This window comes from Symphalangus syndactylus, chromosome X, assembly GCF_028878055.3.
Source record: "Symphalangus syndactylus isolate Jambi chromosome X, NHGRI_mSymSyn1-v2.1_pri, whole genome shotgun sequence".
NCBI lineage: Eukaryota > Metazoa > Chordata > Mammalia > Primates > Hylobatidae > Symphalangus > Symphalangus syndactylus.
In genome coordinates, this window is record NC_072447.2 from 156080050 (window position 1) to 156091913 (window position 11864).

General features: G+C 63.7%; 1 protein-coding gene across 3 annotated transcripts; it reads left to right on the forward strand.

Moving 5' to 3' along the window:
- Nucleotides 1-1401: 1401 nt before the first annotated feature.
- SLC6A8 (solute carrier family 6 member 8) lies at nucleotides 1402-10029 on the forward strand. Of its 3 annotated transcripts, none has more exons than XM_055267130.2 (13): nucleotides 1402-2283; nucleotides 3810-3941; nucleotides 4717-4966; nucleotides 5412-5544; nucleotides 6482-6616; nucleotides 6705-6808; nucleotides 6894-7018; nucleotides 7337-7449; nucleotides 7562-7699; nucleotides 7776-7878; nucleotides 7965-8065; nucleotides 8151-8321; nucleotides 8506-10029. In XM_055267130.2, the coding sequence occupies exons 1-13, from the start codon at nucleotides 2022-2024 to the stop codon at nucleotides 8644-8646; spliced, it is 1908 nt and encodes a 635-aa protein (XP_055123105.1). In that variant the 5' UTR covers nucleotides 1402-2021; the 3' UTR covers nucleotides 8647-10029. The 3 variants fall into 3 exon arrangements, with proteins under 3 accessions (XP_055123105.1, XP_055123106.1, XP_063491439.1); XM_055267131.2 differs by having other exon boundaries at nucleotides 6924-7018; XM_063635369.1 differs by having other exon boundaries at nucleotides 1561-2283; nucleotides 8486-10029.
- Nucleotides 10030-11864: the final 1835 nt, after the last annotated feature.

Below are 11864 nucleotides of genomic sequence, written 5' to 3' on the forward strand. Positions count from 1 at the left end.
GGGTCCTCTTCTCTCTTCTCTCAAAGGCCATGGGGTTTGCCTGCGGTCCAGCTGGGTTGGCCCTCTTCCCTCTGTCCTGGGTCCTTGAGTGGCCCCATTTCTTTAGGCCATCTATGAGTCACTTCTCTAATGCCCCTGTCTCCAGACCAGCTTCAGTCAAAGGCTGGGCCAGAGAAGACCCTAGTGAGAAACTTCTGGTGAGCAGTGTGACCTTGCCACCTCAAGGGTACCCGCCCACCGCCCCTGGTCTAAGCACAGGTGACACCGACTGTCTCCCCCAACCACACACTCCTCCAAGCCTGGGTGGGGACACTGCCCCTCCCTCACCCAGCAAGCTCAATCTGGCTTGGGCCGGAACTGCTTTTCTTCCTAAAGCTGGAGGGATGGCCGCGGGCTTAGCTTAACGGGATGAGCCATCTGGGGACTGCAGTGTCCACGATCAGATCAGGGAGCTTGAAGTTGAGGGGGGGCACACTTTACCTCCCAGGCCAGGACAATGACCACTTCCTTCCCCACCCCACCCCCAGGCTACTCTTAGCCCTAGAAAATTCTAAACAAGCTGCTCAGCTGGCGGCGGAGAGGCAGCCCAATAAGATGGCTCTTGCTGGGGAGGCCTGGGGGGTCCTGGGGAGAGGAACACGGGGTGGGTGGGGGGCGGGCAGCCAAGACCTCAGGGCTGAGGCCTTTGGGGAAGGGTCTGTGCACCCGCCAGGCACCAGGGGGCAGCCTTGCCTTATTCCTGCTCCAGTCCCCTCAAGTCCGAAGCCCCTACCCACTCTCACGCCAGGCAGGGGTGGGGGCCGCCGGGGTCATTTACCCGGGCCCCTTCTCTGCCTTGGTGACAAAGTCGAGCCTTGCTCATCAGCCAGGCAGGCTCCCCTCTGCCCACTGGGGAGACACAGAGGCCTGTCACCTGAAGAGCTGGTCCCGGCCTCCAGCTTCCAGGGTAGCCGGGAAGCTCTAGCCCCCAGTGGGCAGCGGTGGACAGAGCTCAAGGCAGGAGGGAGCACCGGGAGGAGACGGCTGCAGCCTGTCAGGAGCGGGGAGAAAGGGAGAGAAGGGGAGGCGGAGGGCTGAGGGGGCCCGGGGGACGTCTTCCTAGGGCTGGGAGGGGCCGGCCGGGAAGCCTGGGCCGCACTAGGAGCCGGCGACCCTGGGGCGAGGGGCGGCCCGGAGCCCTGCGGGAGGAGTTGGCGGCGGCCCCAGGTAGTAACCATCCTGCCTCCCGCTGGAGCGGCGTCTCCTACCCGGGAGGAGGGCAGGGAGGAGGTGGGCGGAGTGTGACGAGGAGGGCGGGAGGGAGGGATGAGGGAGGGGGAGGGGGGCCGGCCGGCCGTGGGGGTGGGGCGATAGTGACATCACCCCGGAGTCGGTTTTTAAGCGGCGGCCGGCCGGGGACGGGGAAGAGAGGGACAGTCGGAGCGCGGTGGCGAGTCGCTGAGCCCGCCGCGGCCCCGAGAGCGGCTGTAGCCGCCGCCGCCGGGAAGGAGAGGGCGAGGCGCGCCCCAGCCGCCGCCGCCGCCGCCACCGGAGTCGCAGGCGAGCCGGGCAGCCGCTGCGGGCCCCGGCCGGGGCGGCGGGCGCGGGCCACAGGCCCCTGCTCCGGCCGCCGCTTGCAGACCGCGGGCGCCGATGTCGCCCGCGCCCCGCTAGGCTGAGCCTCGGGTCGGGCGAGGAGCCGCCGCAGCCGCCGCCGCCCGAGCCGCGGGCAGGAGCCTCGGGAGCCGCCGCCGCCGCCGCCCGGCCGGGCCCCGCCGCCGCCCGCGCGCCCCCGGGCCCCCGACACACATGAGATTCTTCAGGCTCACTTTCAAGTGCTTCGTGGACTGCTTCTGACTGCGCCGCCCGCGCCCCGCACCCCGCCGCCCGCCCGCCGCCCCGTCCCCCGGCCCGGCCGCCCCCCGGCCCCCGGCCGGCCCGCGCCCTCGGGGCCCTCCCCGGTGCCGCCGGTGCCCCCCGCCTGACCGCCGCCCCCCGCGAGGCGCCGCGACCCCGGCCCGGCCGTGCGGCCCGCCGGGGCCATGGCGAAGAAGAGTGCCGAGAACGGCATTTATAGCGTGTCCGGCGACGAGAAGAAGGGCCCCCTCATCGCGCCCGGGCCCGACGGGGCCCCGGCCAAGGGCGACGGCCCCGCGGGCCTGGGGACACCCGGCGGCCGCCTGGCCGTGCCGCCGCGCGAGACCTGGACGCGCCAGATGGACTTCATCATGTCGTGCGTGGGCTTCGCCGTGGGCTTGGGCAACGTGTGGCGCTTCCCCTACCTGTGCTACAAGAACGGCGGAGGTGAGCTCCCCCGCCCGCCGCGGCCCCCTCCCCCAGCAGGCCGCCGGCCCCCGACGCCCGACCCCCGGAGCCGCGGCGGAGGGGTGAAGTCCGGGCAGCGGGTGGCCCCCGGGCACGCGGGGGTCGGGGCCGCCCCTCGTCTGTCGCTGCCGCTCGGTGGCCGGGCCGGGCGCCTCCACCCCCCTCGCAGTCATGTGCCTGGCAGGGTGGGGGGAGGGGGCCGGCGATGCCCGTGAGGCTGCCCCCCAGACTCCGGGGCTGGGAGGAGCGATTGGCCGCCGAGGTGGGAAAGCAGGCCTGCGCCTTGGGGTCTCCGCGAGGTAAGGAGCCCTGGCTGCCCCCGCGGGTCGGGCACACAAGCGGCACATTGTGTGGGCCCCCCACGTGTGCACACACACGAACACACACACACACAATGGGCCACTCTGTCCCTCCCCCTGCCCTCCCCTCCCCTCGCGGCCCTCCCGCCCCTCCCCTCTGGCCCGGGCCTGGAACACTGGGTGCCTGAGCCAGGCTTGGGAAGCCTGCGGCCTGGCCCGCCTGGCGCCGCCACTGGACACACTGCATGCACGTCCCATGCCCGCCTGCCCGCCCGGGCCCAGCTTAGCAACAGCGATGGGCACGCGTGTGTCCTGTGACTACAAAACAGCACTGGGGTTGCTGGAAGCCGAAGTGACCCGGTGATGGGTGGGCAACAGAGGTCCAGAGCAAAGGCCTTTGCCCAAGGTCAGGAGAAGGATGCTGGGACCTGGAGTCAGGCAAGTTGCAGCCAAGCTCAGCCTCTGAGTAGTGGAGCGAGCCCAGCCAGGGCAAGGGTAGGAGGCCCAGAGAGGAGAAGGGGGTAGTGGCACCCAGCTCTCCCTGCCCTTTTGCCACCCCCACCCCAGCCTGCTGGCCAGGGCCTGTGTCACGCCCTGCCTATCTCCTGCAGAGCCTGACTCCCTGGGCTTGCTAAGGCCGGCCTGGCCTCTCTTCCCGCACCTGTATCCCTCTGTCCTTGTACATCGCCATCCCACCAGCAGGGGACTGTGACCCACCCACCCTCTGCCTTGGACCTCACACTTGCAGGCAAGCGTCCAAGTGCAGGACAGTTGCGCTCCCTGCCTTTGGATGAGCCCCTGAGGCCTGATCACCCAGCCTTGGCGCACACGCACACATGCACGTGCCCTCATCGTGCTGCCTGAAACAGGGAATTGCGGCACTAGGGACAGCCTGCGTGTCTGAGCGTGTGTGTCCTCCATGGCCATCACCCCAAGTGACCGTGGGGGTGGAAGCCCTGTGGGCCTAGGGCCCCTCTGCCACCCAGGGAATAGGGCTCCAATGGCCCAGGGGCTACTGTAGCCCCTCTTCAACACACTCACCCCACCCCCTCAAGACTCCACCTGGGGCCTGAGTCAGTGGCCACCCCTACACTGACTCACCCAGTGGGAAGTTGTGATGGGGCCTTTGGAGTCTGGGCTGGCCTGCTGGGCCTGGGCAGCCTGGCTGGGGGCCACCCTGAGTCCACCCTGCGCCTCCACCCCCAGGTGTGTTCCTTATTCCCTACGTCCTGATCGCCCTGGTTGGAGGAATCCCCATTTTCTTCTTGGAGATCTCGCTGGGCCAGTTCATGAAGGCCGGCAGCATCAATGTCTGGAACATCTGTCCCCTGTTCAAAGGTGAGCAGCCCTTGGCCAGCCTCAGAGACTGCCCCCTTTTCCCAGCTGGCTCCCACTTGAGAAATCTTTTCCTGTCCTGAGCACCGGGCCTGGGGCCACGTGATGGCATCCCAGTCTCGAGGGGGGAGCCTGGAGATGTTCAGGCCGCACAGCGAACTCGGGGAAGCGGGGACTAGAGGGGGCATAGGCAGCTCCACAAGGCAAGGACAGGCCAGGCATAGCCGGGCTGGGGACGGGACCTGCCCAGCACACTTGGCTCTCTAGGTAGGTCCTACTATTACTATCCCCAAGGACGCTGCGGCACAGACAGGTGGAGCGACATACTGAGGTTGCCCACTGCCGGGGCGACTGTCTCCAACACTACCTCAGGCTACTAGAAACCCCCCCCTCCCCACCACCACCACCAGCTGGAGGCTACTGGGTGGCCAAGCGGAGGCTTGGACCTCCTGGAACCGCCATGGTGGCAGTGGGACCCAGAGAAGGGGCCAGGTGTGTGAGGCTGGAGACTCAACAGCACTTGTCAGATGGGGACAGGAGGAGAGGGGCTCGCTCTGCCTTGGGTCTAGGGGGCGGCTGGAGGAGAGGAGACAGGCTGGGGAGTCAGCCCAGTGTTGGGGCTCACACAAGGGGGAGTCCAGGGGAGTCAGGAGCACCACAAACAAGGCTCCAGGAGGACAGACGGTGGGAGCACTGCCAGCCTGGGTGGGGAGATAAAGGGGTGGCAGGGGGAGGTGGCCAGGAAAGAATCTACATGGCAAGGACTTCCCGGCCCCAGGCCTGGGCTACGCCTCCATGGTGATCGTCTTCTACTGCAACACCTACTACATCATGGTGCTGGCCTGGGGCTTCTATTACCTGGTCAAGTCCTTCACCACCACGCTGCCCTGGGCCACATGTGGCCACACCTGGAACACTCCCGACTGCGTGGAGATCTTCCGCCATGAAGACTGTGCCAATGCCAGCCTGGCCAACCTCACCTGTGACCAGCTTGCTGACCGCCGGTCCCCTGTCATCGAGTTCTGGGAGTGAGTCTGGCACCTCTGGGCCAAGCCCATCCCATCCCCCAGGTCTCCCTCACGTTGCCCGGCTGCAGGGGAATGGCCCTGAGGGGGGGACCAGGGTGTTGCCTGGCAGTCCATCCTGGACCCTGCCTGCCCTTGCCTGCCCTCAGAGAGGCCTGGGGCCAGCCCCAGGGGCTGGGCCAGGTCAGCCCCGCTCCTGGGTTCGGCAGCCTATCACTGTCCTGGTCACTCCCACCTGATGGGGGAGCTGGGGCTGCATGTGGGGTGGGATGGGAGTGGCCTCCCAATGGCCAGGGGCTCGTGAGCTGCAGGCCCAGCCCAGATGGACAAGAGGGACCCGCTGAACCCTGGGCTGTGAGAGAGAAGGGAGCCACGACTCCTGGGGGTGGACCTTGTGGCTCCATCCTCTGCTGGCACAGGCCTCATGGGACCTCCCTCCCTCCCCTAGGAACAAAGTCTTGAGGCTGTCTGGGGGACTGGAGGTGCCAGGGGCCCTCAACTGGGAGGTGACCCTTTGTCTGCTGGCCTGCTGGGTGCTGGTCTACTTCTGTGTCTGGAAGGGGGTCAAATCCACGGGAAAGGTACCACTAGAGGCATGGAGGGGGGAGGGTGGCTCAGCCCTGGGAGCTGGATGTCTGTGCCAGGCACACCTGTGGCAACAGGAGGCGACCAGACAGAGTCTAGCCCTAAGGAAGGGGGAGGTACTGAAAGCCAAGCAACACTCCCCACCCTACAAATCCAGGGCCCAGCAGCCTTTGCTCCTGGTGGGGAGAGGCCCCGGCAGGCACTGTCCCTTCCCTGTGCCCATCACCCCCACCGGTGCCCTCCTGCCAGTCTCTGACTCTTGTGACAGTCTGGTGGACCTGGTCTGGCCATCCGTTACCTGCCTATCTTGCCTTGGGGACCCAGAGCAGAGTCTGGCCACATCCTTTGGGGGCTCCCGGTCAGGCTGGGGAGTCACCTGAACAAAGAAGACAGTATCTAGAGCTGTGGGACATGGCCAGCTCCCTGGGGGACAAGGTCCCCAGAGCAGCATGTGGAAAGAGGGGGCAGACGGTGTGGCAGCCGCGTCTCACTTGCCTCTGCCTGGCCCAGTTCCACTCTCCACCTGCTCAGCCCCCACCTCTCTCCAGAAGAGGAGAGGGACCCGGCCCCGATCCAATATCCCGCTCCCTGCCTGGGCCTCCCACACCTGCACTGCCCACACACTCACACAGCTCTCACTCCCCACATGCTCCACGCCTCCTGTCCCCACTGAGGAGAGCTCCCAGAGGCTTGCCCGCTCCCCACCGACACGCGTCCCTGCAGACAAACGAGGCGCCCAGAGAGCTTCCCCACTGCACTTGCCAGGGCTGCCGGGGCCCAGCCTTGCCCCTAGCTTCCTCTGGCGGGAGCCATGGCTCGCAGGAGAATGGGGACCTCTGAACATACCTGCCCCCAAGGGGGACCAGAGGTGCTGGGAGTAGGGGTGTGAGGGAGGTGGTGCCGCAGCCCTTGCTGAGCAGCCTGGCCCCCCAGATCGTGTACTTCACTGCTACATTCCCCTACGTGGTCCTGGTCGTGCTGCTGGTGCGTGGAGTGCTGCTGCCTGGCGCCCTGGACGGCATCATTTACTATCTCAAGCCTGACTGGTCAAAGCTGGGGTCCCCTCAGGTGAGGTGGAGGTGGGGAGGCTGCAGCAGGGCGCTGGGGGGGGAGCCCTGCAGGCCCCTCATGCCTGCGCTCTCCGGCCCTCCTCTAGGTGTGGATAGATGCGGGGACCCAGATTTTCTTTTCTTACGCCATTGGCCTGGGGGCCCTCACAGCCCTGGGCAGCTACAACCGCTTCAACAACAACTGCTACAAGTAAGCACTGCCGCCCTGCCACCCGTGCCCTGTCCGCCCTGCCCAGCAGCCTAACCCATCCACTCTGGGCCCTTCCACCCCTCAGGGACGCCATCATCCTGGCTCTCATCAACAGCGGGACCAGCTTCTTTGCTGGCTTCGTGGTCTTCTCCATCCTGGGCTTCATGGCTGCAGAGCAGGGCGTGCACATCTCCAAGGTGGCAGAGTCAGGTAGGGCCCTACCCCCAGCCCCGCCTCCAGAGCAGCAACTGCCACCCAGATGCATGATGTACACGAACACGCAATAGAAATGCTGAAAAGTGACGAGGATTCAAACGGAACTTGTCAGATTGTGGGCCTGCGGGGGCAGGTCCTGGGATTTGTCAATGTTGACAGAGAAAGGACCTCCCAGCCCCTGCTGCACGACCCAGGGTTGACAGCGCCTCAGAGGCAGGCGTGGGCATGGGCGCGAGTGTTGCAGGCAGGGCTCAGGGTGCGCGCAGGGCAGGACATTGGCTGCAAGGTCTAGAGCCTGCACCTTTCCCACAGGGCCGGGCCTGGCCTTCATCGCCTACCCGCGGGCTGTCACACTGATGCCAGTGGCCCCACTCTGGGCTGCCCTGTTCTTCTTCATGCTGTTGCTGCTTGGTCTCGACAGCCAGGTTTGCATGGGGCTCTGGGACAGGGAGCCAGGAGGGGGGCGGAGTGAGGGCTGCAGGCAAGGAAAGGGGTGGAGGGTGGTGCGGGGCTCGGCCTGAGCTGCCCTGGCCACAGTTTGTAGGTGTGGAGGGCTTCATCACCGGCCTCCTCGACCTCCTCCCGGCCTCCTACTACTTCCGTTTCCAAAGGGAGATCTCTGTGGCCCTCTGTTGTGCCCTCTGCTTTGTCATCGATCTCTCCATGGTGACTGATGTGAGTGGGGTGGGGGGTCTGCCTGTGACCTCTGGTGGCCGTCCGCCATCCTCCCTGACTGGGCTCTGTCCCCCAGGGTGGGATGTACGTCTTCCAGCTGTTTGACTACTACTCGGCCAGTGGCACCACCCTGCTCTGGCAGGCCTTTTGGGAGTGCGTGGTGGTGGCCTGGGTGTACGGTAGGTCATGGCTGAGGGCTGGGTTGGGGGACTGTGGCGGGGAAGGCAGGTCTCCAGCTTGGCCCTCCCGCCTTGCCTCGCCACAGGAGCTGACCGCTTCATGGACGACATTGCCTGTATGATCGGGTACCGACCTTGCCCCTGGATGAAATGGTGCTGGTCCTTCTTCACCCCGCTGGTCTGCATGGTAAGGGCTGGGGGAGGTGGGGCGGGGTGGGGGGCGAGGCAGGGCAGGGTGGGGGCCCCATTAACCGCGGCATTCTGGTCCATAGGGCATCTTCATCTTCAACGTTGTCTACTACGAGCCGCTGGTCTACAACAACACCTACGTGTACCCGTGGTGGGGTGAGGCCATGGGCTGGGCCTTTGCGCTGTCCTCCATGCTGTGCGTGCCGCTGCACCTCCTGGGCTGCCTCCTCAGGGCCAAGGGCACCATTGCTGAGGTAAGGCTCCCGCCCAGCCCGCCCTCCCCTCCCCTGGTGTGAACATTCAACCCAGCCTGCTTCCTAGCCAGGGAGTGGCCCCGACTAGGGTGGCAGGCAGTGGGAACTGGAGAGAGGCAGAGGAAGTCACCGTGGGGATAAGCAGGTGACCCTGGGGGCTTCAGCATGTCCTCCTCTCCTGCAGCGCTGGCAACACCTGACCCAGCCCATCTGGGGCCTCCACCACTTGGAGTACCGAGCTCAGGACGCAGATGTCAGGGGCCTGACCACCCTGACCCCAGTGTCCGAGAGCAGCAAGGTCGTCGTGGTGGAGAGTGTCATGTGACAGCTCAGCTCACATCACCAGCTCACCTCTGGTAGCCATAGCAGCCCCTGCTTCAGCCCCACCCCACCCCTCCAGGGGGCCTGCCTTTCCCTGACACTTTTGGGGTCTGCCTGGGGGAGGAGGGGAGAAAGCACCATGAGTGCTCACTAAAACAACTTTTTCCATTTTTAATAAAACGCCAAAAATATCACAACCCACCAAAAATAGATGCCTCTCCCCCTCCAGCCCTAGCCGAGCTGGTCCTAGGCCCCGCCTAGTGCCCCACCCCCACCCGCAGTGCTGCACTCCTCCTGCCCCTGCCACGCCCACCCCCTGCCCACCTCTCCAGGCTCTGCTCTGCAGCACACCCTTGGGTGACCCCTCACCCCAGAAGCAGCAGTGGCAGCTTGGGAAACGTGAGGAAGGGAAGGAGGGACAGACAGGAGGGAGGAGAGAGAGGAGAAGGGAGGCAAGGGAGGGGCAGCAGAACCAAGGCACATATTTCAGCTGGGCTATACCCCTCTCCCCATCCCTGTTACAGAAGCTTAGAGAGCCAGCCAGCAATGGAGCCTTCTGGTTCCTGCGCCAATCGCCACCAATATCAATTGTGTGAGCTTGGGTGCGAGTGCACGCGTGCGTGAGTACGTAGAGTATATATAGATCTCTATCTCTTAGCAAAGGTGAATACCAGATGTAAATGGTGCCTCTGGGCAAAGGAGGCTTGTATTTTGCACATTTTATAAAAACTTGAGAGAATGAGATTTCTGCTTGTATATTTCTAAAAAGAGGAAGGAGCCCAAACCATCCTCTCCTTACCACTCCCATCCCTGTGAGCCCTACCTTACCCCTCTGCCCCTAGCCAAGGAGTGTGAATTTATAGATCTAACTTTCATAGGCAAAACAAAAGCTTCGAGCTGTTGCGTGTGCGAGTCCGTTGTGTGGATGTGCGTGTGTGGTCCCCAGCCCCAGACTGGATTGGAAAAGTGCATGGTGGGGGCCTCGGGGCTGTCCCCATGCTGTCCCCTTGCCCACAAGTCTGTGGGGCAAGAGGCTGCAATACTCCGCCCTGGGTGTCTGGGCTGCTAACCTGGCCTGCTCAGGCTTCCCACCCTGTGCCCTGGGCTGGGCACATCCCCGGGAAGGGATCCTGGACACAGTTCCCACGTCCAGGCTTAAGGTGGATGCACTTCCCGCACCTCCAGTCTTCTGTGTAGCAGCTTTAACCCACGTATGTCTGTCACGTCCAGTCCCGAGACGGCTGAGTGACCCCAAGAAAGGCTTCCCCGACACCTGGACAGAGGCTGGAGGGCTGGGGCTGGGTGAGGGTGGTGGGCCTGCGGGGACATTCTTACTGTGCTAAAAAGCCACTGCAAACATAGCAATAAAAACATGTCATTTTCCAAAGCAGGCTCCTGCTTCTGCCTCTGCTGCTCTAAGGGGTCGGGGTACAGGAACTAATAGGGGTTGTGCATGACCAGGATGCAGGGCTCAAAGAGGAGTTAAGGACAACAGATTTGGCCTGAGCAAGAGGAAAGATGGAACTGCCAGGTCCTGCAACAGGGAGGCAAGGAGAGAATGGTCCGGAGTCAGCCTTGGGTGTGTCATGCAGGAAGTGTCATCCAAGTGGAGATGTCTAGTTGGCAGGTGGACCCAGGAGTTCCAGAAAGTACTGGAGATGGAACTTTGCAAGTTCTTACCACATAGAGATGACACTGAAAGCCCTGAGCCTGGGTGAGCTCACAGGGATGCCGCAAGCCCCGGGACACAATGAGAGGGGCAGAGGGAAGACGCGGCAGCGATGGGGGAGGATGCCTGAGAGCTCCTGGTGGGGTCCTGCAACCTGAGCCAGTGAGGACCCCTCACAGGTCAGGGAGGAGCAGTGGCTGGCTCCATCTGTCCAGTGCTGCTGCTGCCGCTGGTGAAAGACAGTGACCTGCAAATGCTCACTGAGTCTGGCAAGGGTCACAGGGGCCTGGCGAGGGTAGCTTGCATGAGGGGGTGCGTGTGAAAGGCTGGTTGGTGTGCGATTGAGAAAAGGAGTGGCGGCAGCCCAGTGTCATCTGCAGACGAAGGGAGAGACAACAACATAGTTCACCCAGACAAGGAAATATGAGCCGGCCTGCAAAGGGAAGGCACTCCAACACACGACACAACATGGCTGACCCTGGAGAGCATTTCTGTGAAATGCGCCATCATAAAAGGATACGTGCTATAGGGTTCTGCTCCTGTGAGAGAGACAGGGCCTTACGTGAGAGGAGGGAGATCCACAGAGACAGAGGGCAAGGGTGGGTGCCAGGGGCTGGGGACAGGGTGGGGAGTGTTGAGTGGGGACAGAGTGTCAGTTTGAGAAAATAAATTCTAGAGGTGGATGGAAGTGGTGGCTGCGCAACACTGACTGCACTTAATGCCACTGAATTGCACACTTAACGATGGTGAAAATGGCTCATTACGTATACATTGATGACACTATATGTTTGATATATATGCGTTTTACCATGAGAAGAGGCGGAGAGGAATTGGAGACAGTGAGTACAGACAGGTCCTTCAAGGGGCGGGACCCCGTGCACAAGATAAGCATGTGGCACCCCACCCTGAAAGGGCTGGGCACCGTGGCAGGGCACAGCAGGCAATGCAGTGGGCGGCTCAGGCAAGCACAGAGAGCATCAGGGATTGGAGCCTGTGAAGGGGGAGCAGGTGCTGCTCCCTTTGCGTCCTGCCCAGGACTGCTATCGTGCTATGGGAGAACCCCCAGAGGCCCTGCTCCTCAGCAGGCAGCACCCCCTATGGAGGGGCTTTACCCCTAAACTTCTGGAGCCAGGGGAGGGACTGGCTTGGAATACAGCCAACCAAGAGCCTGGGTGAGAAATACACGGACCAGACAGGGAGCAGAGAAAGGAGTGGCAGCGCAGTCCCACCCTAGCTCAGCCGGGGGCTCTGGAGCCTGTCCTGCGGTCCCTGGCCCCCATCTCTTCAGCAACCGCTGTTTCCAGTTTTCTTTTTCTCCCCGAGAAGCCTGTCCTCTCACCATGCCTGCACCTTCAAGAACCCCGCCTGCTGGCAGCTCCCAGATCTCCAGCCTGGCCCTCCTTAGCTGCAAAGGTGCTTCCCAACATCGGCAAGACCTCTCCCCAGGGTGCCCCAGGCCCTCACACAGCCCCTGTCCCCAACCGACTCCAACTGTCCTGCAGCCCACGGTCACCCTCAGGACCCCTGAGCTCAGGCCAACTGCTTTATGCAAT

What these genes read in the sequence shown, in the direction of transcription:
- SLC6A8 (XM_055267130.2), top strand. Translation starts at nt 2,022, where the DNA reads ATGGCGAAGAAGAGTGCCGAGAACGGCATTTATAGCGTGTCCGGCGAC. An exon ending in TTCAACAACAACTGCTACAA is followed by an intron (nt 6,809 to 6,893) that starts GTAAGCACTGCC and finishes TCCACCCCTCAG; the next exon opens with GGACGCCATCATCCTGGCTC. An exon ending in CCAAGGGCACCATTGCTGAG is followed by an intron (nt 8,322 to 8,505) that starts GTAAGGCTCCCG and finishes CCTCTCCTGCAG; the next exon opens with CGCTGGCAACACCTGACCCA.